The following is a 24,728-nucleotide window of genomic DNA, read 5'->3' as shown; positions in this document are numbered from 1 at the left end:
CATGTATATGCTAACAAAAGGCTTATTTCTTTAAAGGTTGCTTCATAATGTGAATTTATGTGTTCCTCTGAATCACTAAATATATTTGATGAAACATGTTTAAAAGATATAACCATTTGTGTTATGGGATGCAGGTTTTTGTGGTGAAGTTGGCAAAATGGTGGTGGACCCAAGGGAACCAGTGCATGGGAATCCAGGAGTCTCAAAAAAGGATTTATTTCTAAAATCAAAAAAGGCAACCAAGGCACATGGTGGAAAAATCGAAATACTAACTTAACAAAGTTCCCAAAACAGCAAGATTTAATCATCAACAGCATCAATGAACAGTCACAGACTGAAAGAAACCAGGGAACTAAATACAAGCTAACTAACGAGACAACGAGGCACGCCTGGACAAGACACGAGTGGCTGTAGGGAGCTGATTGGTAGACACAAGGAACAGGGTTAACGAGAACAGGTAGAAGCGAAAACCTAACGACCGAAACAAGCCATGAACATGGGACACAAGATAACATGAAACAAAACTAAATATAATCTAAACAAAAACACAGACCGTGACAATTTTTTTCCATAAAAGACATCTTACTAGCTTTCATTGAAAATGGGAGCAATTGTGTTGTTGTTGTTGTTGTTTTGTTTTGTTTTGTTTTTTTGTGGATACATTTTATTATTATTATGCAGTACCATTTTTTTTACAGAACATCCACCTGGCTGCTCGCTGGCTGGGCTCCCTGGAGAAGCTTCTGGAGCGCTACTGTGAAGGCAGTCATCCTGACTACAGAGTGTTTATGAGTGCTGAGCCTGCACCAAGCACCCAGGAACACATCATTCCACAGGTACTGTACATGCAGCAAGCGTCATAATCTAATATAGTTTACATGTACGCTCTCAACATATGTACACAATAGAATTGCATTGTTGCCTAAGTCATTTTTAACCTACTGTCACAATATATGCTTGCTAAAGATTTTTTTTTCTTCATATCTGTGTGGATTCTTAGTCATCCAGGTTATGGTAATGTGACATTCCGTCAGATCTTCCGCTGGATCATTTTCTTTTATTTCTGCTGTACTAACATTATCATTAACTACCAGAAGACTGTATTTTCTCAGTTAAGGATGTTTAATGCTAGAGGTTGACTGACACCCAGTGCTGGGAGAAAGACTCTGCAGGGCGGCTGGAGAGTGTCTGTCTCCCCCTTGCTTACTCCTTCTCTTTACCCTGTCTTGGTCTACACCCTCGTAGGGGTGGGACACAGCCTAACAATGTCTCAGCACTTTTCCTATGTGTGACTTCTCTCGGTTGAGAAAGCTTAAGGTGCCTAGATAGAGAAATTCAAGGCCGTAGAAGTGAAAAGTCTACAGCAGTAAACAACTAAGACTCAGGCCTAAAATATGTGAATATGTGTAATTGAAGGAGGCCTATCCTAACAGTAATCTGCAAAGGTTGAATGGAGGCAACTGGACTCTTGTTTGATGAATCTTGTGTTTTTTCCTGTTTTCCGAAACGTTTACACATTATTTGAGAAATTGCGCTGTTAGGCTAATGATTTATGCAAAGATAACAAAACTCAGCTTCAATTGACATTGTTTGACAGCTGCTTTATCAATTTAATTGCATTTATTTATTTTTAGGGCATTCTGGAAAATGCTCTTAAGGTCACCAATGAGCCTCCAACAGGGATGCATGCTAACTTGCATGCAGCGCTGGATAACTTTGACCAGGTCAGTGTCTACCATGTTTTAGTACAAATACAGTTGTACCTTGACTTCCTAGTGCCCACGTGTTTTTTGAGTGAACAGCCGTCACTTGATCGCTTTTTTTTTTTCCTGTAAAAATTAAGCCACTGTAATACCCTCAGATGGGACAAACAGTCAAACACAAAATTACAAAATGATAACATTTGCAAGGATCTGCTGTAGCCCACAACTCACACCCAGGCGCTACTGATGTCACTCACTAGGTCACGCCCCTTAAAGGCACACATCCAATCCACAAATACTACAGTACGTACAGTAATTACACTTTATACAACCAATGTATTTTGTTTACATTCTCTTTTATAATGTTTCATTATGTTATTAAAATTCAGTGCTTTTTTTCTTTCTTAAAATGTAACAAAAAATGTTTTGTTTTGGGGGGCTGGAACAGGTTAATGGCATTTCAATTCATTTCAATGAGGAAAAGTGATTTGATATATAACTGCGTTACAAGCTTGATCACAGAACGAATTCAACTCGGAAGTCAAAGTACCACTGTGCCAAATGATGTCATTTATTTAGTTCTCTGCTCTTTCTCGGGCAGGGCATTCTTGACCAGTGTAGCCGCGAGCAGGAGTTCAAGACTATCCTGTTCTCTCTGTGTTACTTCCATGCCTGCGTGGCTGAGAGGAGGAAGTTTGGACCCCAGGGATGGAACAGGAAGTACCCTTTCAACACTGGAGACCTGACCATATCAGTGAATGTCCTCTACAACTACCTGGAGGCTAATGCACAGGTGGGTTCCTGCATGATGATGAGAGGTGGAGAGCGGTGTATATCTCAGAGATAAAAATGAGAAGTTAGCACTTACTGTAACAGGTGAGGATTGTGTTAATGATAGGTACCATGGGAGGACCTGCGATATCTTTTTGGTGAGATTATGTATGGAGGACATATCACTGATGACTGGGACAGAAGACTGTGCAGAACATACCTGGAAGAATACATGCAGCCCAACCAGGTTTATACGTGTGCATTAGAAAGAACCCGAGCAGAGCAACAACTTTGACATCAAAGCATGTGCATGTTTTTTTTGTTTGGGTTTTTTTTTGACAGTTTGACCGTAAACTTGCATTGGCTCCAGGATTTGTGGTTCCGTCCAATGTGGATTATCAGGTAAGCTGTTTTGGAAAACCTTTCCTTGCTTATGTTTAGAAATGATAGTTGGAAAGCAATACTGATGAATAATGTTGGCCTTAATGTCAGTTGACACACCACCACACAGACATATTATATAATATAGTAGTAGTAGTAGTAGTAGTAGTGATTTTTATTGTGAACATGCAAATGATAACGTATGGAAAACAAAATAACAGTACAAAATGGACAAACAAAACAATTGTGTCTGACTAATTAGCAAGTGCAAACTTGAGATAGGAGCACTGTATTGTGGCAGTGACTCTCAGTGACTTCACAAAAAGCAGCAATTTGGCAGAGAAGCTTCAAGATGTTTATTGCCACTCCCAGTTAAAATTTACTGACAACATAACACAACCTTGTGTATTTAAAACAACCACCTAGCTTAGCCTTTCAGTCTGCAAGCTTAATGATAACGCTAAATAGCATCTACGTTGCAGTGCTTTAAGCCTTGATGCAACGGCTTGAACACGAATGGTACAGCAACACGTGCTTTTATTTGAGGTGAGGCATGTATTTCTTCAAGTGGAAGAATTCAGGAAGGCAGTCTACCAGGGAGTCACTCTTTGAGGAAATACAGAAAACCAAAGAGCCGACACTTCGTTGGGTGACTTGGTTGATGTCATCAGAGAAGTGTTAATTTAGTTATGTATTATTATTACGGTTGTAGTTTGCAATGCGAATTGCGAACTGTTTCAAATTTTTTCATCACATTCAGAAAAACTGAGAATTATAATCTTTGTAAAAGCTTTTTTTTTTTTTTTTTTTACATTAGATCTCATTGGCTTTTGCAGTTGTGGCTAGTGAGTGTATGTTATTTTGGCATTCCTTGTAACGGTCCCCCATCAAACTTTATGTTGGTTGTCTCCAAAGGGTTACCATGACTTCATAGATGAGATGCTGCCCCACGAAAGTCCTGTGCATTACGGGCTGCACCCCAACGCGGAAATTGACTTTCTGACTGTGACGTCCGAAAATCTTTTCCGCACTCTACTGGAGCTCCAATCTCCTGATGCTGTGATGGGGGAAGGGGCCTCGGGGACACTGGAGGAGAAGGTACAGCGGCACCTGCATGTCACTTCGGACCAAGAATGGAACACACCTACTGTTTTCGAAGTCTTTTTGCAGGAAAAGTCCAATATTTTGGCTATTTGGGCTACACTGTCTCAAACAAACCACAGATTTTGTTCTCTGGTGAATTTGGACCTTTGACTATCAGATTGTAATGGCCTCATTTTGGTATCCTCAATATTTAACCCAACTACAGGTCAAAATAGTATTGGATGAGGTACTGGAGATGCTTCCGGAGCAATACAACTTGACTGACATCACCGCCAAGACAGGAGAACGGTCACCTTACATCCTGGTCTGTTTCCAGGAGTGTGAGCGCATGAACATGCTCATCTCAGAGATAGGGCGCTCGCTCAAAGAGCTGGACCTGGGACTCAGAGTATGCTAAAACTTGGGTGTGGGTGTGCGTCATTCTATGTAATCACCATCTTCTTCTGTCAAGGGTGAGCTTGCAATCTCCCCCGAGATGGAGAAGCTCCAGGCAGCTTTATTCCTTGACAACGTTCCTGACGTTTGGACCAAGCTGGCCTATCCGTCCACATACAGCCTGGCGATATGGTATTGTTTGGAATGAATAACATTTCAGTGCGATTATACGTATATTACACAGTACACAATAACAATGAGCTGTCATTTGGTTTTAGTAAAATTATCATGTGAAAATATGATCAAATTGTGTATTCTTGTACGTATTGGCAAGAAGATAATTGCCCTCCACTTTATTGTTGTTGTATCAATAAATAATAATGAAACATAGCATATGCATGATACATTTCATAAGAAACATAACATTGTATTGTAGCGTATATTGACAATTGGATAAAAGGTTATTTATTTAAGAAATACATTCGTCGAAGCAGCAATGCCTGCGTGATTTGACGCTTAATGTTATCAATCGAGCTATTTTGTCTCATAGAGGGCACCACGCCACTTTTTATGTGTATAAAATTTAGGAAACTAACCTTTTATCAGTCTTATAATCGAAAGGTTGCTACATTTTATGAAATACGAGTCCTAGATGACAGAGGTTTCCTTATTAAACTCAAAAGAAACACACCGATAATGACAATACGAAATGTATACTCACTAGTCAAAACATTAGGTAAAATAAGATCCAAAGTGGGCACATATACATAAATACAATACATATAAAATAGAGTAATGCTAAAATTAAAAAATACAATTTATTGTGGCAGAATTTCTCATTTCTCATATTATATAGGATCTCATTAGATTGTGGCGGTATTGAAGTGGGTGTGTATGTATAGTATGTACTCACTCAGAGATTGCATTGCCATGGATGTTCTGATCGTGTGCGTGTGTGTGTGTGTGTGTGTGTGTGTGTGTGTGTGTGTGTGTGTATGTACCAGGTACAATAACATGTTACAGCGTTGTAAAGAGTTGGACAGCTGGACTCAAGATCTGTCACTGCCCACTGTTGTGTGGCTGAGTGGACTCTTCAACCCACAGTCCTTCTTCACCGGTAACAGACATTCATCCCATGAGCACAACTGTATTGGAGCATTTAAAGGTTTTATCTTGTTTCTCATCTTTAGCCGTGATGCAGAGTCTGGCCCGTAAGAACGAGTGGCCCCTTGATAAAGTGAACCTGACTGTGGACGTGACCAAGAAGTTTAAGGAAGAGTTCAACCAGCCTGCAAGAGAGGGGGCTTATGTATATGGACTTTACATGGAAGGTAGTTTCCAACAATAGGGATTTTTACATAGTCTTCCTCTTATCATTTTCTGATCATTTTCTTAGGGGCTAGGTGGGATGCTCAAGCCGGGGTGATCACAGAAGCGCGTTTAAAGGAGCTGACACCGGCCATGCCCGTCATGTCTGTCCGAGCTGTGCCCAACGACCGCCAGGAGACCAGGAACATCTACGAGTGTCCTCTCTATAAGACCAAGATCAGAGGACCCACGTATGTTTGGACTCTGAGCCTGAAAACAAGGGAGCGGCCTGCCAAATGGGTCCTGGCCGGAGTGGCTCTGCTCCTTAGCGTGTGACTCAACTTGGTTAATTTTATGGCCATATACTCTTTGTTCAAGTTTGCTGAAGTGAAGAAGATCAAACTTTAAGATCAAACACAATTCATTCCGGAAAGTTGACGTTCATTTTACTCAGACTTTTAAACTCATTAGAGATAATGTAAAAATATTCCTTTGATGCCATCTTGTGGCATCTTTGGGCTAAGAACAATGTTGAAGTGAGTTGAGGAGCTTCATTTAGTCGAGCCATAGCCTTGTCTAATAGAAAAAATGCTTTGGCTCTAGCTTGTGGCATCTATATGGGGTGTCAACCAGTACCGCATTCTGGCATGCGCATTATGCCGCAAAATTAAAAAGAAAATGCTTTTAAATTGTATTTTTTTATTATTATGTCATGTGTAATGACATGTCAATCATTGCCGTTTGTAGAGGGAATTTGCACCCTCTTGTGGTGTGGCCTATAATTTAATTTAGTTCAAATAAAATATGAGGGCGGCACGGTGACCCGACTGGTTAGAGCGTCTGCCTCACAGTTCTGAGGACCGGGGTTCAATCCCCGGCCCCGCCTGTGTGGAGTTTGCATGTTCTCCCCGTGCCTGCGTGGGTTTTCTCCGGGCACTCCGGTTTCCTCCCACATCCCAAAAAACCTGCATGGTAGGTTAATTGACAACTCTAAATTGCCCGTAGGTGTGAATGTGAGTGCGAATGGTTGTTTGTTTGTATGTGCCCTGCGATTGGCTGGCGACCAATTCAGGGTGTACCCTGCCTCCTGCCCGATGATAGCTGGGATAGGCTCCAGCACGCCCGCGACCCTAGTGAGGAGAAGCGGCTCAGAAAATGGATGGATGGATGGATGGATAAAATATGAGGTCCACTCCAGTGAGTCTGTGTGTGCGTGTGTGTGTTTGTGTCTGAATTGCCCATTTGTGTCCCCTTTTCCACACATTTATAATGTTAAAAAAAAATTAACTATATACTGTCAGTCTTTTTTTTTATTGAAAAATGAAAATGGCAAAAATGCACACAGGATCACAGAGCTCTTCAAAATCTACTAAAATCTACATACAAAGCAGAAAATCAATACAGACACTTCTTACAGTATGTTATGTGGTAGTAAATTACACAGGTGAAGCCTTCATCATTAACAGTAATTGTTTCTTCTCTCTTCACAGTACATAGACAATGGTTTAGTTTATTGCTTTGATAAAAAAAAAAAAAAAAAAAAAACAAGGAACATTTAAACAAATAAAATGTGTGTTTGCTCAGTTTTGTAGCTGAATGCACATACAGATGTCGTTCGTGCCGTCATCACGTCTCTTCTAATCACTATCGGACCAGTCGAGCTCCATCATGTCCATGGCGGCGGTGGCCATGTTGACTTTGGATCCGTGTCGCACGCTGCAGCTCTTCACAGAGTTCTGATTGGATGAGGCCCGCATGCTCACCTGCACCCCCGAGTGACCTCTCACCCCCATCTCGCTCCTGACCTTCACCACGCCCAAGTCCCCCATGTTCATGTCCATGTCGCCTAGCCTGTCCATCTCCCCCATGCCGTCCAAGGACAGCATGTCCCCTAAGCCGCCTAAAGTGCCAGTGAGACCTTTAAACATAGCGGGAAGCCTCCCTCCTTCAAGCCCTCCCTCATCCACTTTTTCCGCCTCCCATCCTCCGTCTGTCTCCCCTTCCGCTTCTCCGAAGCCACCCGAGAAGCCTCGGACGAAGGTGGTCACCCTGCTCCTCTGCATCCCCCCTCTCTCTGTGTCCCCCTCCTCCCACGTCCTCTCCTCCCGCTCCAGTCTCCCCCCCGGGTAGCTCCGGAGCGTCACCTGCACTCTTCCTCCCTCCATACTCCCGCCTTCATCCCTCTGGCCCCATCCCTTCTCCTCCAAGGTGCCCTCCTCTTCCTTGTCCTCCTCTCCGAACCTCCCCTGCAAGCCTCGTAGCATGACGTGCAGCCGCCCGCTGTCCAGAGAGCCCACCCCCCGCTCCAGAACCGCGCTGCCGCCCCCCCTCTCGCTGTCGCCGTTGCTGAGGGTGCGGAGGAGGCAGCTAACGCCGGCACTGCTGACCCCCACGCTGTTGGAGTCTTGAGAGTGCGAGCGGAAGAAAGAATCAGAGGAACCGATGGACATTGGTGTGAAGAACTGATAGGGAGGCAGAGAAACAGAGGAGTGTCAAAATTAGAATAAGCTATCCTAAAGAGTAAGTATATTTTATCTACTTCATACAGTGGTGCCTTGAGATACGAGTGAGCCAAGGTATGAGTTTCTCAAGATACGAGTTGTCCTTCGGCCAATTTTTTGCTTTGACTTACAACAAAGAGAATTCCATGTTGCATATTTAAAACAACTACAGCTTTGTATTAGGAAACCCCATTTAGGTTAATGCTAACAAACAATGCAAAGAGCAATAAACAAGCAAACGAATAGCATCAGTTTTGCAATGTTGTAACCCTGTAAGCAACGGATATTTGAACACAAACGATGGAGCAAACACATGTAGTCAGATAATATAAGAATACTTAGACATATATTCCTTATCCTCTGCAAAGAACGACAAATATTTCTACGGCTTACTGAGAAGGTCAATATATCTGTATTTCTATATTATACTGCCCCTAGGTGGCCTGGCACACACACACCAGAAGGATCAGTAGAATGTCCATTGAATTCATACAAAAAATGTGGCAAAAAATGTTTAATTCTTTAGACTCTATTAAATTATGTCAACACTGTATTTTTTATATAAAGTACAATATTATAGAGTGCTATTTTAATAATTAAAAAAACAAAAAAAAAATTTTTGTTTTTTGTGGGGAGGCTGAAACAGATTAATTTCATTTCAATAGGCAAAGATGATTAGAGATACGATGGTGGTCATATAATTAATTACTCGTATCTCGAGACATGACTGCATAGAACTCTTCAAAGAGAGGACTCACAAAGCGTTTTAAATACTGTAGTTAAAATAAAATATATAAAAATCAAAACATCTGTGTGGATCTATCAAAAGCCTGGCAGTGGAATTTTGAGCTAATTGAAGACAATCTAATCAAGTTTTATTGTAAAATGTGAAGGGAGAATTGCAATAGGACACAAACGCATAAATGATCATTTCTAGTTCAGGATGTGATAACATGGACCTAAGTTTAGAAAGAGCGGCGACGACTTCACCACGTGACTCACCGGCGACATGTTGGAGCGATCCATGAGTAAGGAGGTGGGGCTGGGAGTCATGTTGGACCTCTCCATCAGCCTCTCCTCCCACAGCCGGAGCCGCCTCTCCCGCTCCTCCAGCTCCTTCTCCTTGGAGTAGAGCTCCCTCTCCAGCTTCCGAAGGCGCTCCAGGGTCGACTCGATTTCACACCTGGAATATTTGCAAAACACATTTCATTGACACTGTCAGAGACGTATTCATTTAAATTCCCTGCAAAGTGAAAATCTATGTGTTTTGTAAATTTTACGGACCACTGACAAGAAAAACCCTGCCAAATTTGAATGATTAAAAAATTGGCCAGGCATAAAGACGAGGCTTCAAACTCGTGAAAAATCAAGCCATTCTCTGTACTCTCAAGTACTGGGGGAGTGTCTGCAAAATGCACTGAAATCACACCCCACTCAACTGTCAATCAAATACCACAACTACTACCTGGAGAAGTGGATGCTACTTCATCTAGCATCTTTATGTCTAAACAATAACTACACATTACTACACATACTTCTTGTTCCCCTGGCTTTTCCGCCTTCTCTTCGTGATGTGTGCGCACTCATTGTTGACAATGAGGCGCGCTAAAGCCACCCGAAGAGCTGGTCCACATGCTGGCAGTCAAGTTGGACCTTTTAAATTTACCTTTAAAATTTTTAATTTAAACTTGAATATAGCTGGGGAAAATATGTATATTTACATTTTTTTTAACAACCAGATTTCATGCAAGTACAGTGGTACCTTGAGCTACAAGTGCCCCAATTTACAAGTTACGAGCAGTCACTTGGTCGATTTGTTTGATGTACGAGCAAGCTTCTGATACTTTGCCACTCAAGTGAAGTGAAATAAGATGGAGCAATGAAGCTACAGTAATGCCCTTACATGTGGGCAAGGACATCTATTTCACATGGATGGCAGTTTATGACCCAAAAAAAAGTTTAATTTATGCTTGATGTAGCCATTACATTACCCTCAATTCCCATTCAATTTCACATGGAAAGTTTCCAATTTGGAATATTCCCAAAGCTAAAATTTAGTGGCATTTACCTGAAATGTTCCATCCATTTGCAAGCCTAATTTAGTCCATATTGTGCCAAATCATGAGAACTTGTCTTAACTGCAGTATAGTCTACTACCAGAAGAGGCCAGTGATGAACCCCTTGATTCCAAAACACTAATCCTGTACTCTCAGCCAGAAATCAATAATGTTGCCATTTCACTCATCCCACACCAAAACACAGAATTGATGGCCTCAATGTATTTGTGTAAATATGCACAGAATGTCACAGCTTGCTTCTTCTGCCATGGGCCGCCTCAACCTCGCTGTTCCTCATCCCTTATCTATCACAATTGCTGCCAACTGCCCTCACACTTTTTCCCTCATGCTGACATACGGCGTCCACTTTCTCGTCGCCACTGTTTCCTGTCACGCCTCTGTCTTCCTCCCCAATGGAGTGACGACAGCGAGGGAGCAGAGGAATCTTTACTGTGAACACTTAGCAAATGGCTAATTATAGACTAAAGCAGGGTACAGGGTCAGACATCCTGAGTTCAAGAGCCCTTAGACTTCTATACGAGCGGGTGCGTGATACGCATTTGAGCAGTTCATGAAGTAAACGCATTTTTTCACCTAGAACCAAGACAATTGTGTGCTTAGGACAGGGATCCATGCATGTTTAATGTACCGTATGAAGTTTATATACAGTATTTATGAGGCAGGTTATGATGAGGTGCAGAAAAGGCCAAAAATAAAATTTACCTCATACACATTAAAAAAAATAATAAAAAAATCATACACAACAAAAAAAATCTCACACAGAGGGAAGAACGTATTTTATGGCAGAGCCAATCAGCATTCAATGTTTGAGATAGCGTCTGTTTTCATTCGTGAGCTTTCTTTCACACATAATTTTTCAATCTCCTCGAAGCCAATTTTGACCAAAAAAGGGTTCACGTGGAAAAAAGGTTGCTTTTCTTCTTCCTGTGTGAGGGTTTTTCTTTGTTCAGGTGAGAGGGTTTTTGGTGAACAATAACTTTTTGGGTGTGTGTGACAGTATTTCTGGCGAGTGTGAAAGTTTATTGAGAGCGAGAGATATAGAGGTATGTGTGTGCGTGCGTGTGTGTGTGCATGTGTGTGTGAGTGAGTGTGTACCTCCACTGGTCCTTGTTGTGCAGAAAGGAGTTGCACTGGTCAGGTAGCCTACTATCGTTTGCCATCGTCTCCAAGGTTACCAGCACCTGTTTGAACTGCGGACGCTCCTGTGAACATGCACACGTACGATGAAATAAATATGTCTTGTATTAATTATCACATTTTGTTCAAATAAATGGCGCGTTACGCATTGTTTTACCTTTGGCTCGGCTTGCCAGCACTTCCTCATCAGCTCTGCAAAACTTGCTGGACAGCTAGTGGGGATGGTAAGCCTCTAAACATGTAGGCGTTAAGAAAGAGTTGATTTGTGATGCACATTTGAACCTTTTTTTTTTTTAACTGAATAGCCTTGTATAGCTGGGTATTACTCAAACTTTTGGCTACGGCACATTTACAGCGATGTTTAAGGATGTGAATTGTCCCTTTTCAATGAATCAATAAATGAAATAAGATAGTTTAGCTTGTTGTGTAAACAATTTTTTTTTTGCATAAACAGGTACAGTGGTGCCTTGAGATACGAGTTTTATTTGATCCATGACCACGCTCTAAATTTAAAACACAATCTCAAATCCATCCATCCATTTTCTGAGCCGCTTATCCTCACAAGGGTCGTGGGAGTGCTGGAGCCTATCCCGGCTATTTTCGGGCAGGAAGCGGGGTACACCCTGAACTGGTTGCCAGCCAATGGCAGGGCACATACAAACAAACAAACATCCTCACTCACATTCACACCTACGGGCAATTTAGAGACTTCAATTAACCTACCATGCATGTTTTTTGGGATGTGGGAGGAAACTGGAGTGCCCGGAGAAAACCCACGCAGGCACGGGGAGAAATCCGTGTTTTGTTTCAAAATACATTAAATATGTTTGAAGTGCTGAAAACATCTGCAAAGACTTATAACGATATAGTGCTGAATTGTTGAGGTATAGCTTCAGCATGTTTTTCACCGTTTGAAGTTTCCTGATTTTGTGGGCGTGGCTGCTAAAACTACCCCGTGATGTCACAGGGCTGTGGTATATACTTTTCTTGCGTATACATATATAGCGTTTTCCCCCACTATATAAGGACAAAGTGACATCATTTCGTTTGGCTATGCTGCTCAGTTGAGTGCTAGCTGTGCTTAGCTTCCATAACAAGGCCCATTTACTCCTCCAGCATGCAGTTAGCAAGCTAACGCTGGCTACACCCCGAAAGTGCGTCTTCGTTGGCTGCTTCAATTTACAGGACAGCTCAGTCACGTTCTTTTAGCTCCCAAAAAAAAGAGGAAATAAAAAAGTGATGGATTAACTTTTTAAAGCACACGCGGAAGGCGAGCTGAACATCAACACCACCACCAGACTCTGCAGGGCACATTTAAAGACGGATCGTTCAGTAAACTTGATACTAGTGAATGGGGCAGTGCCGACTGTCTAACTACCTGGGCTTCCTCTTACTGTCTCGCTGTCGTCAGGTGCCGTGTTCAGCTGTGACTTTATGTCACCAACAATGAGGGTGAATTGACTTGTAAGCTTATTTTTACGATTGTAGTCCACAATATGTATTACATTTTGAAGTTGAGCCTCCTAACGTGATTTTACATCGTATAAGCTATCACCCCTCAGTATGTTTGATTCCTTTTGGCGCATCCATTCAACACGCCCACAGTGTCTGAAAGCTGGCCCTTATTATTCAAGTTTTGAAGCCTGATTTTATATACTTAGCAATTTTTTATTATTATTCATTCAAATTTGGCAGGCTTGTTAACATTACTCTTCTCTGTGGTGTGTTGAATTTACATGACATTTTTGGGCCTGTTTAGTGCCACTTTAATAAGCAAAATAGCACTGTATAATATTTAACTTTATCAAAGGATACTGTAAGAAACAAATAGAATGTAAAGATTTAAACCGTTTTTGCCACAGTCTTCGCTTCAACTCAATGGATGTTGTACTGCTCCTTCTGGTGTATGCACCTTGGCCAGCTGGGGGCAGTACAATACATACAAACGGATCTTTACATGTGAATGGTCCTCAATAAGCTGCAGACATTTTAGTCGTTTTTGGAGAGGATAAAGAAAAAAATGCCTGTGAGTATTGTTATATTGTCTGTCTACATGGGTGGCTGCAGTATTTGTGTTCAAACATCAATTGCTTAAAAGGGTTACAACTACTGCAACATCGATGCTAGTTTTGTTAGCCAAGTCTTCGGCGTTTTGCCTTCTGTGTTAAAATCAAGCTCAACGGACTTAACTGTTTAGTTTGACAGCAAACTTCGACTGGAACTGGCAATAAACAGCTTGAAGCCCTTTTTTCAAGAATATTTCACGGTGTGCCAAACTGCTGCTTGTCGCGAAGTGAGTTGAGTTCATTGACAACGTACAGCACTCTTACCTTAATTTTTTGCTCACGAGTCAAAGGGAAAAATCAGCCGAATGACAGCTCATACCTCTAAAAATTCATAAGTTGGGTCACTCGTATCTTAAGGCAACACTGTACATTATATATACACTGCTAAATCTTACCTAGTGAATTTATCTTATTTCAAGTGAAAACATCTTAATGGAGTTATTTTAGATTGTTTACTTGTTTCTAAATTTTCAGCAAGGCAAAAAGACATGTTAAATGATCTATTATTATTATAAGTCTCATTACGTCAATTCATTCGAGTTCCATTGGCAGATTTTTTTTTCACTTAAAACAAGACATTTTATCCCTAAAATAGATTTGTTTAAATCTGTCAATGGGACTAGTATGAATTGACTTAAGACTCTTGAAATAACATCTTGTGTTCTAAAACAAGTCTTTTTGTCCTGCTGAAAATTTAGAAAAACAAGTCCAAACTGTCTTAAAATGAGTACAGTAAGATGTTTTTTTCACTAGAAATGTGATAAATTCACCAGGTAAGATTCAGTATGTTTTCATGACAAAATAAAGTGCATGTTTACATTGCTTTTGTAGGTAACAATAGAAGCACCCAGACATTCAAAAGTAATGTCTCTCCTTTTTAATAAAAGTATTGCTGCCAGGTCTGAATGAGTCCAGACAGCTCCACAGTACCATGCAGTAAATGGAAACTGTTTCCTCTGGGGATTAATCCTAAAATATCAGCCAGTCGGCGCAAAGAGAGAGATCAAGTAGGAGGGTCAGGAGGGGAGAGCGGTGGAGCAATGGAGGGGGAAATCAGAGAGACACTGGGAAAAAGGAGGGCGGGGGGTTATTTAGGGAGAGAATTTGGAGATTAGCCAACAGCTACAACGGAATCATGTTCTCTGGGTTGTTTGTTAGCCTCCACCGTGTGTGTGTGTGTCTTTGTGGTTGCATGGTAGTCAACTAAAACATGGATAAACATCAGCTTCAACAAACATCTCGAGTCGGCCCTCTTATTGGCAACATCCTTTCTTCTTCTTTTCTCCTCAAGCTGTAAAAGTTAGCAAAGAAGTGGAGCGACTGGCCGAGCTCCACTGCTTGTGTATCCAGCGGACCTTACAAGAGCACACGACTGACATCAAGACTAAAAATACACGGCCGGCTCCACCAGCTCATAGTGGAAACCATGAGAGCATCGCATTGTTCCTCCGTCCTCCTCAAACACTTTCTAGATACTGTATAGTAGGTTACGTGTTTATAGTGTGTCCGTAAAAGTGCGCTTTGTGTGTGTGTGTGTACCTCCTGTTTCTCCACCACCAGCCATGCAACCTGCAGCCCCTCAAACCCCTTGAAAGGTACTTCACGAGTCAGCATCTCCCACAGCACCTGGCCACAGCGCACACACTGTGTTTTCAAATGGAACTCTTCGATTAGTAGTTATGCTCAGACCTCAGTCACTCAAAAGGATTTGGATGTGTTACCCCAAACAATACTCAACTGACTAACTAAAGATGTTCTCAATGTCAATTTTGGTGCAGATGTGGACAAAGTAATCCAAAAATACAAGTCATCATAAATAACAAAGTGCCTCAGAAACTGTATTGGCACTTTGTATAATATACGTAGCTCACCACGCCATATGAATATGTGTCACAGGTCTCAGAAACGGGCAGGCTCTGAATGACCTCAGGAGCCATCCAAGGAAAAGTGCCCACCACAGTCATGTGGGTGGTGTGGGACAAGAACTTTGAGGCACCAAAGTCACAAATCTACAATGCCAGTAAAATAAATACATAAACAAACATTATTTCAAAACAAGCATGAACAGGTTCAGTATGTCAGTAAGACTTCTTAACACTCACCTTAAGCACTTTCTCTGCTGTCATGACCACTGGAAGGAAAGAAAAACTTTAGGAAGCAATAGAAAAACAAAATAAATACCTACATACCTGTACATACATACATACATATGTACACACACACATACATAAAGAGGCTTAAGAAATAATAGCACAAACGTTGCATTACCGTTCCGTGACTTGAGGTCCCTGTGGATAACTTTGATGGGAGCCTCTGCATGGAGGTAGTGCATTCCTTATGGAGGAGAATAAACAGTATCATCAACACATTGTTGCACTTTTACACAAGTTTAAGGGTTTGACGGTGAAAGAGGCAATGTTTCCTTTTTAAAGCTACTAATTTGTGAGCCTTTTTGCGAGCGAGTTAATGCTGAGAGATGGCTGTACTAAAATGTCAAAGAAATCAATGAATTGTCATGAGCTTTCAGGGATGCAAAATTTATGCTTCTTTGATAAAGTCCAGTACTTCAGCACAGAGAAGTAATACAAGTATAAACACATTCACCAAAGAAGCCAGTAATGTTTGGTTCCCCTAAAAAATATCAGTTATTATTACACACTTAGAATTTGAGATGGAGACATTGGTTGTTGCAGCAGAACAGTGTACACATTGAATAAATCATTCACCTAACCCACCATGATTTCAACTTTCTATTGAGAGTAGTAGGTTGAATACAAATTCAATGCATTTGATTTCCCTTAGATAATAACGGAAATGCAAAAGAGGTATTCCAGGGTCAAACTGTCACCATCATAAAACCTTTACAGGCGATGTTTGAAGTACATTTTCAACCTTTAACTTAGTGATACTCAACTGGTGGGTCAGGAACCAAAAGTAGATCATGGACCCATTTCGGTGAAATTGCAGACACCAAAAAGATTTATTTTTCTTGACTTCTATAAAAGTGGGTCACTATTTTGCAGCAATAGGAAAATGCAGGTCCCAGGGTGACAACAGTTGAGAACCACTGATTTAACTATTACAAGTTAAATCAGAATCAGAATCATCTTTATTTGCCAAGTATGCCCAAAACACACAAGGAATTTGTCTCCGGTAGTTGGAGCCGCTCTAGTGCGACAACAGACAGTCAATTTACAGAACACGCTGTTTCGCTGCACTGAGACGCCTCACACATCTCATTACTTCAACATTCTTGGCTCGCCGCACATCGAGTGACGTGGCCAAAGGAGACTAAACTAAACTTCGTACCGGGAAACGTAATTTTGGTTGTGAAAGCTATCGTGCATTTTGACGACAGACACTTTCCATGATTCGCTTTTTAGCCCCAGGTACAAATTCTAAACGTTTACTCCTATTGTGAGATTATAATGATGATTAATGAACAATTAAATCTTTTATATTGTCACATGCGTGAGTCAAGTACCCTTCGCCATCTGTATGGCCCACGTCATAATCTGCTCCATGTCCATCTCCTCGCTCTGCTCACTGGACAGGTACTCATACAGAGACCCTCCACTGGCATATTCTGCACACAGAACACACACACAGTCATTGGCGCATTTCTTTTCATGGACCCAGAGCCCAGTATTAACCTCCCCATCCACCACCACGACGTGACGTAAGGTCTAACTGCTTTAGGTAACAGTGGATCTGACTTGTTGTTGACTAATGCAGCAGCTCTGACCAATGCAACACTTATTATTATTACAACATGATGGTATCAGTTTCAAATGTCCTGCCAGAAAAAGCAGCAAGAATCGCAACAGCCAGAACGTTCGTTCACGTAGTAGTAGACAATTATCAAGAGTGTATGCTCGCATGACTTGATTATTTTCATGGGGGAAAACACTTACTAGGTCTATGTGTAAACTTAAATTCATACAAACACAATATCAGGCTTGGGAGATTGGATTTGGAAGATGATCTCTTCACTAATACACATTTAGGAGTACTGTTTCTCACACAACCCGACTATGGATGAAAATCCAACTTTAACAGGTCATTAACACAGACTCTATGCACCTTGTTTTGCGACTGAACCTGAACTACTTTTAATTGTTTCTGCAACAATGACAATAAAGATGTACCGTATGCTACTCTATTCTATGAAGAACCCTACCACAAGACATTGTACAAACATGCCACAATCATGACGTACTGAAAACGCTGTGTATTAAAGAAAATGCAATATCTTGCAAAACAAATTGCCTTTTTTGTGTGTGACACGGTGGCATATTGTTCTTAAAAAGTACAGTCACTTATAAAGCTGAGACAGTATTCAGAGGAAATCCTCTACATTATACTACTGTTGATTTCTGTTTTAGGCATAAACATTTCAATATTTATGGTTTGACCTAACTACTAATTGTCCTTTTTTCCTCATAGTTAGACTCAGTGTGTTGTTACACTGTCTGAAATGGAGTCCTGCATCTGCTCAGCATTAATTGAAACATTATGACATGTATTGGGCAAGGAATCACATTTCGTAACTTTAATTAGTCAGCATTAATGAACTTTAAGGTAATCATTGTGAAAAGTTTTGAGTTAAATAAAATGAAAGATAATTAAATAAAATGAAAGAAAAAACTATATTAAAATGGTACCGTAATAGCAGTATTATAGATATTAAAATGTTTAAAATGTTACTTAAAAAGCATTGTAATGTACTAATGTACTAGAATCATCTAATCTTTACCATTAAGAAATTCCAAATATTTCAATGGGAGCGCATTCATCTTAGAGAGAAAGAAAAAAAAGGTGATAATAGCAAAAGCCCATGTGTTTACTGTGTGCATCAAATATTCATATAAAATTAAACTTTACTGACTTAATTGTTTTGGAGTAGTTAGCGTGAATTACCGACCACAATTTTTTTTTCAGGATGAACCTATCATGACAAAAAAAATAGCAGAAGTACAGAGAGGTGGGTAGTAAAGCATTACATTTACTTCATCACATTTACTCAAGTAGCATTTGGCATAAATTGTACTTGTCAGAGTAGTTTTAATGTAGCATACTTTTGACTTTTACTCGAGGATTTGTGTTTACAAGAAATGGTACTTTTACTCCGTTACAATGATCTACATGCCACTCGCTACTTTTATTTTTCAATTATTGCTTATTTATCAAATAGTCATGCGCAATCTTTTTGCTCCGACTACGACTTCGACTTCCGCATTGGGCGCTGTTTGCTCCCATCCAACGTAAGCGCTAGTGACGTTTGACTCCACTTCACCAATCAATTCAAATGGCACAAGACAGTCACATGACAGTATACAATGTCTTCTATTGGGCTTTGAGGGCCTACCAAAATCACTCGTATTGAAAAAAAAAAAGAATAAAAAAAAAAAATCACCTTTGTGTGACTCGTGTTGTTAACATTTCGGCTGATGGAAAACAACAGATTTAATGCATTGCAGTATTTATCTGGCACTGTCTTCCCCAAGGTGGATATTCCAGCCCACTTGTATCTTGAGAAAACACTTTGTGGTAAATTGTGGTAAATTTATGTTGTTGTTTGGTTTTGGCTGTGTGCATATGGAAACATTAGCCCTATTTTATGGTCATAAGTAACTGTAAAACCTGCATCTTTTGGCGTATGTCCTAATCGCTCTCTCCCTCCCTCACCCTCCATCTCTCTCTCTCTCACACACACACACGCACGCACATGCAGTAATATCACAATTTGCACATTTTATTGAGTTTTTTTATTTGAGTCGTTTTTGCCTTTTTGGAGGACTACTTTTGACTTTTACTTGAGGCATATTATTTTAAAGTAATAGTACTCTTACTTGAGTACAATATTTGGCTACTCTACGCACTTCCAGTGATATAGCTCCAAAGTTTTGTGATCCTAAAAACATAACCTTCCTAAGTCAGGTCACTTGCATCTCAAGGCACCACTGTACAATATGTCTCTTTACTACTAATGATGGTGCATCTGAATAATTTCTTGTGAAACCTGGCTCTTAGGTTTCATGTTCTTATGAGGTCATTTTAGTAGATGGCAAATGACAGGACAAACACGTGCACACACGAACACACAGGCTCACACCTGTGACGATGCCATAGTTGGGAGATTCCAGCACGGCTCCATAAAACTGAATGATGTTCTTATGACTCAGGACACTGAGAATCTCAGCCTGCAAGAGAAGACGAGCCAAGAGAGAGCCATTATTAACCTCCTCCTCTCCCGTGACTACAGCAAAGAAACTCGATCTTTGAGATAATAAAGTGTAAATAAATTATTTGTGGTGCCGTGCGAGCGTACAAGTTAGAATCTCAATCTTGAACTGTTGTGTCATTTGTGTGATGTCTAAGTCACAGTGGCAAAATGCCCTTAACACACTGACGCCCAAACAGTGTGCTGTGAGAGATTATCCAATTTCACTAAATTGGTCCAAATGTACTGTATTTACAACAAATGATGTCATTTTTGTTCGTCTACAGTATCTGTCAGTGACAATGCCAAGTTAAAAAAGGTTACAGATTAAGAGTCAATATCACAAAAAGGTGAATTTGAGACTCCCCCATTTCGCCCAAAACAGTTACATTTACATTGAACATCATATTCATTGCATTAAATAGATTTTATACTGTTAGAAATGTTCATTGGTCAAGCTCCCATACTTTCCATATAAATGAACTGTAAGCAGACAATGCACATGCAAACTGCAAAATATGTAAGCTTGCTGACAGGGTGGCCATTTTTGGCTAATGTTACTATTTAATGAGCACGTGGTGGACTTTCACTCAGCAACATGATTCAGTTCACATGCTGACTGTGTACAGTTTCACAAATAGAATTTCTGCGAGGTGTTTATATCAATTGATATTTCACTATGACAGAGTGGACATTATAAGCGGGACAACAACTACCTGTAACTACCTGGTACGTATATAAAATGATAAAAATTACAAAACATAAGTGTAAATATATATTCTGCAACTATCCACTGTTTATGCCCGTTATAATGTCACTGAACTCATCCGAGGGCTTCTTAAAGGGCCAGTTACCCCATAATGACAGGGTGGACAGCAATTTCAGAGATGCATGCAAAATGTTCCATATGATCATGACCAAAATGTGAGACATATACCAAGATGTACGGTGACATTGCTGACAGTTTGTGCTGTTAAGACAAAAAGGAATTTCAGATTTTTCAAATGACAGGTTCAGCCTAATTTTTTTCCATCTCCAGTTTGTATTGGTGACTCAAAAAATGGTTGGGAAACTCGGCCTCAATCGAAACGGTCTCTCTGCAAATGTCAAGTAAGTGTCTGTTGCCAGGCAACCTAACATCTACGCATCCATCCTGCTAAATTGCACCAAAAAATGCACCAAAAAACGCCTGCACATTTGTCACTAAATTCTTCACTTTTTTTTTGTTGGTCTCACAGTTTCAACATTTTTAATCTGCACTTTGTCTACCAGCAGTTATTAAACACTTTGAAGGTATAGAACGTAAGTGAACAAAACTAATCACCCGTTTACATTGAGTTGCAGGAATGTGCGTGAAGGATTCCTTCCATTAGTCTGTACTGAGGGATGACTTCAATGCACTCGATTTTCCATATCTGCCCACCCGCCCTGCGTCTGTTTATGCGAGGGTGAGAAAGAAATAAGTCTTGACAATTAATCAGCCTGTGCAAACTTTTATCTCCATCATCTGACATACATTACATAACATTGTTTTCTGGTGCTGCCATATAACAATACCAACCAGCGTTTTCACCCACTGGTCAGCCAACTTCCTGACACGGAGTTTAGAAACCTCTGTACTATTTAGATATTAATAGCACGGCTGGAAATTGTGTGACACCCAAGTCTGACGTCAGCACATCCCAAATGACCACACATTCTACCCTAATGTACAATCGGAGGAACCTGGCATAACTTATTTCTTCATCCATAAAGTGTCGAGAGGGCGGGGGGGGGGGGGTCCCAAAGGTATGTTTTAGATAAACACGGCTGACAATTGCTCCACTTAGGCCCTCGGAGGAGGTTTTTTGATTATTTTATAGTTTTAATTATCCGCAAAGTTTGCTATTATCAATGAAAGCCTGTTACTGTATGTGTAAATGTATGTCCTACCTCTTTGTCAATCTTGAGAAGCTTCTTTACTGCCACTTCCTTGTCCTGGGATATCCAGAGGGCCCTGTAGACACTCCCGAAGCTGCCTCCTCCACAGTTCTCATAGTAGAGCAGGTCCTCATGCTTTATCTGCACAAACGACGAGCCGGGGGACGACATGGCATACTGGCTCTCACACACACACACACGCACGCACGCGCACACACTTTCCCCCAAAGTGTGCACGCTCGACCCGCACCGTGACCTTCGGACGCAGAAGATGAGGACTGAAGATGAGGGTGGATGTTGTCAGTTGGTAAGTCAGCAGAGGCGATAGTCACTGAGAAGAAACTAGAAAGTGCTGGAAAGAGAGAGAGGGTGGTGGTGGTGGTGGTGGAGAGTGGGGGGCTTTACAGTCTGCAGGAGGCATGGCCTGGCTGTTTAGTGCAAAGTGTTACATTGCCTAATAGTGGAGAGTAGTGGAAGTACAACCCTGATCACACATGCTAAATGCACTTATCATTAGCTGTGGGATCACGATTGATGTTTTTGATGCATCAAAGTCAAGCCAACGTTAGCTAACCCTTGGTTTAAAAACACAATAATAATAACATGTGACATACAGAGATGGGTAGAGTAGCAAACAATTGCACTCAAGTAAGAGTACTGTTCTTAAAAGTAAAAAGAAGTCCTCCAAAGAATTCCGTGATAAAAACGATTGAGTAAAAGGTAAGTAACTTATTTATTTTTAAATAGCGCATAGACAAATAGACACAAAAAAAATGGGAAAAATTCAAATATTGCCCAATATCACTTTAAAATAATAGACAGTGTGTGTGTGTGTGTATATATATATATATATATATATATATATATATATATATATATATATATATATATATATATATATATATATATGCGGCACGGTGGACGACTGGTTAGCACATCTGCCTCACAGTTCTGAGGACCGGGGTTCAAATCCAGGCCTCGCCTGTGTGGAGTTTGCGTGTTCTCCCTGTGCCTGCGTGGGTTTTCTCCGGGTACTCCAGTTTCCTCCCACATCGCAAAAACTTGCGTGGTAGGTTGATTGAGGACTCTAAATTGCCCGTAGGTGTGAATGTGAGTGCAAATAGTTGTTTGTTTCTCTGTGCCCTGCGATTGGCTGGTGACCAGTTCAGGGTGTATCCCGCCTCTCGCCCGAAGATAGCTGGGATAGGCTCCAGGATGCCTGTGACCCTAGTGAGTATAAGCGGTACAGAAAATGGATGGAGATACACACAAATTCAGCCACAAGAAATGGTCTTGATGTTTTGTCATCTTTAGGCTGACAATAGGCTACTTTGATTATAATGAACTTCCACAGGTAGATTCACCCACATTTGTCAGTATTGTGATTTTAATACTCAAAACATATTTGTGTTCTGCCAACTTACATCTTTATCTTCAGTGCTGTGCATACTTTGCCGATTGCCTTTTCTCCCTGCGCCTTTTGAATGCATAAAACAGGTCTTATTGGATTGGAAGAAGTGCAATTTGCATTTTATGCGAGTACTTGTAGGCTGAAACGGCAAAGTTTTAAGCAGACACAGATGTCAGCGCATGACATAGCTTTTCTGTTACCGAAGTAAAAGTAACAGAGTAAGTACACTTAAGCAAAAATAAGCATGTAATTGTACCTCGTTACTTCCCACCTCTGGCAACGTGCAACGTGATTTTTTTTTTTTTTTTTTTTTTTAAACACAAGAATCTGCACTTCTATGCAAGTACAAAGAGTGAGTACTTTTGCCCCCTCTGTGTCTCAGTTACGGTGTGCTGCGTGCGGTCTGCTGCAGACTCGCTGTTCAAATATGGTCAGTGGCATCCAGGGCATTCCTTCTTCCTGGATGACTGTGGCTATATAAAGCTCTCTCTACACTGCGTGAGTACACACTCAAACACACACGTACAGACACACACACGTACTCCCAGACCATAATGTGACAGAGAGTAAATCAGCTAGCAACAAGCATGGCTTGCACAAATACTGAACTCTATCTCACAAAGTGTGCACATCCACACAGCAGACATGCATTCCTCATCCTCACAGGAATGACCCTGTGACATCGGCAGGCAGGAAAGCCGTTCGACATCACTGAGCGGGGGACAGGTGAGATCGGCTGTGGAGACTTCTCAGTGGTAAACGGTAATCCAGCACAACAAGGAGGCCTCTCAACCTCAAGGATTGAACCAAAACACAAATTCTCAGAGGCTTCAGAGAAGAGAGAAATTGTGGTCAAAATATATATATATATATATATATATATATATATATATATATATATATACACACACAGTATAGTAAATCTTAAAGCAAAGCTAACAGGATTCTTAATCTAAACGCCACCCTCTGTAATGTGCACTGTAAATAAAGTGACATATCTATTTCATGACATAGTGAGGTATTCTTATTAAAGGACATACTGTAGTACGGAAAACAGACCAGGTTTACTGGAAGAGAAGTCCCACAGTATATAATTACACTTGCATCATATAGAGAGAGATGATTCACACCAAGCACTTCATAAAACTCAAAACTGACTTTCATATCAAATCTAATGAAGTAAGACATATACATTAGTATATATGTTTTGGATTGTGTTTGTAGTTTGCGGTGGTGTAGAAATTCATGGAATCGTATTGAAACATTTTTTCTAATATCTTTGGCATCATAACAAAAATTAAGTATTATTTTTGTAAAGGCAGAAATGCTTATACGGCTCTGGATCTAATTAGTACCCACTTGCGCCAAGTGATTGCTTGAAATAATGTCACTAAGTCACAGTGTCTCTTAAATTAACTATTTTTATTAACATGTACAGCACAGATACCAGCTGCTCATGACGGAAGCAAGCCACGGGGCAGTTCTTGATACACACCACCACATTTTAAAGCTCCTGAGATCAAATGAAAATGAAAATTTGTCAATATCACTGCCCAAATTTACACACATAAGAAAAAACACAGCTGGACAGAACAGACCCACAATAGTTGGTGAGATTTATCCTGAAATTATAAGATTCTTTTTAACTTTACACAGCCAAATAGACAACTGACCTCAGAACAGATACTAACAAGCAACATCACCAAGGGGTATCAGGAGTTTTACTCCAAGGCAAAAATGAAATAGTCGT

At 40.7% G+C, this 24,728-nt stretch overlaps 2 protein-coding genes and 1 long non-coding RNA gene across 4 annotated transcripts in view; 2 read left to right on the top strand and 1 right to left on the bottom strand.

Moving 5' to 3' along the window:
• Positions 1–6,368, top strand: part of dnah9l (dynein, axonemal, heavy polypeptide 9 like) — a 59,099-nt gene extending 52,731 nt beyond the window's left edge. The window contains exons 79-89 of the mRNA XM_061797117.1: positions 699–836; positions 1,635–1,724; positions 2,305–2,496; positions 2,602–2,721; positions 2,817–2,876; positions 3,771–3,953; positions 4,165–4,347; positions 4,411–4,526; positions 5,339–5,451; positions 5,525–5,665; positions 5,731–6,368. Coding sequence (XP_061653101.1) covers positions 699–836; positions 1,635–1,724; positions 2,305–2,496; positions 2,602–2,721; positions 2,817–2,876; positions 3,771–3,953; positions 4,165–4,347; positions 4,411–4,526; positions 5,339–5,451; positions 5,525–5,665; positions 5,731–5,978 — 1,584 coding nt within the window. The 3' untranslated portion in view covers positions 5,979–6,368. The remainder of the gene's footprint in view (positions 1–698; positions 837–1,634; positions 1,725–2,304; positions 2,497–2,601; positions 2,722–2,816; positions 2,877–3,770; positions 3,954–4,164; positions 4,348–4,410; positions 4,527–5,338; positions 5,452–5,524; positions 5,666–5,730) is intronic.
• A 569-nt stretch (positions 6,369–6,937) lies between these two features.
• LOC133488789 (mitogen-activated protein kinase kinase kinase 20-like) lies at positions 6,938–21,944 on the bottom strand. 2 transcript variants are annotated; one of them, XM_061797120.1, is made up of 11 exons: positions 21,580–21,943; positions 19,540–19,627; positions 16,909–17,010; positions 15,693–15,758; positions 15,527–15,555; positions 15,296–15,433; positions 14,964–15,050; positions 11,516–11,590; positions 11,317–11,423; positions 9,146–9,326; positions 6,938–8,104 (listed from the first exon to the last, which is right to left on the bottom strand). In XM_061797120.1, exons 1-11 carry the CDS (start codon positions 21,736–21,738, stop codon positions 7,280–7,282), a joined length of 1,857 nt encoding a protein of 618 aa, XP_061653104.1. In that variant the 5' UTR covers positions 21,739–21,943; the 3' UTR covers positions 6,938–7,279. The 2 variants fall into 2 exon arrangements, with proteins under 2 accessions (XP_061653104.1, XP_061653105.1); XM_061797121.1 differs by lacking the exon at positions 14,964–15,050 and having other exon boundaries at positions 21,580–21,944.
• On the top strand, positions 21,733–23,811 carry LOC133488790 (uncharacterized). The gene is made up of 3 exons (XR_009791742.1): positions 21,733–21,874; positions 23,361–23,476; positions 23,645–23,811. It is a non-coding gene; the product is annotated as an uncharacterized LOC133488790 (long non-coding RNA).
• Positions 23,812–24,728: the final 917 nt, after the last annotated feature.

This window comes from Phyllopteryx taeniolatus, chromosome 14 (genome assembly GCF_024500385.1).
Source record: "Phyllopteryx taeniolatus isolate TA_2022b chromosome 14, UOR_Ptae_1.2, whole genome shotgun sequence".
Lineage (NCBI taxonomy): Eukaryota > Metazoa > Chordata > Actinopteri > Syngnathiformes > Syngnathidae > Phyllopteryx > Phyllopteryx taeniolatus.
The sequence above is the reverse complement of the archived record's forward strand: the minus strand, read 5'-3'. Positions and strand labels throughout refer to the sequence as shown.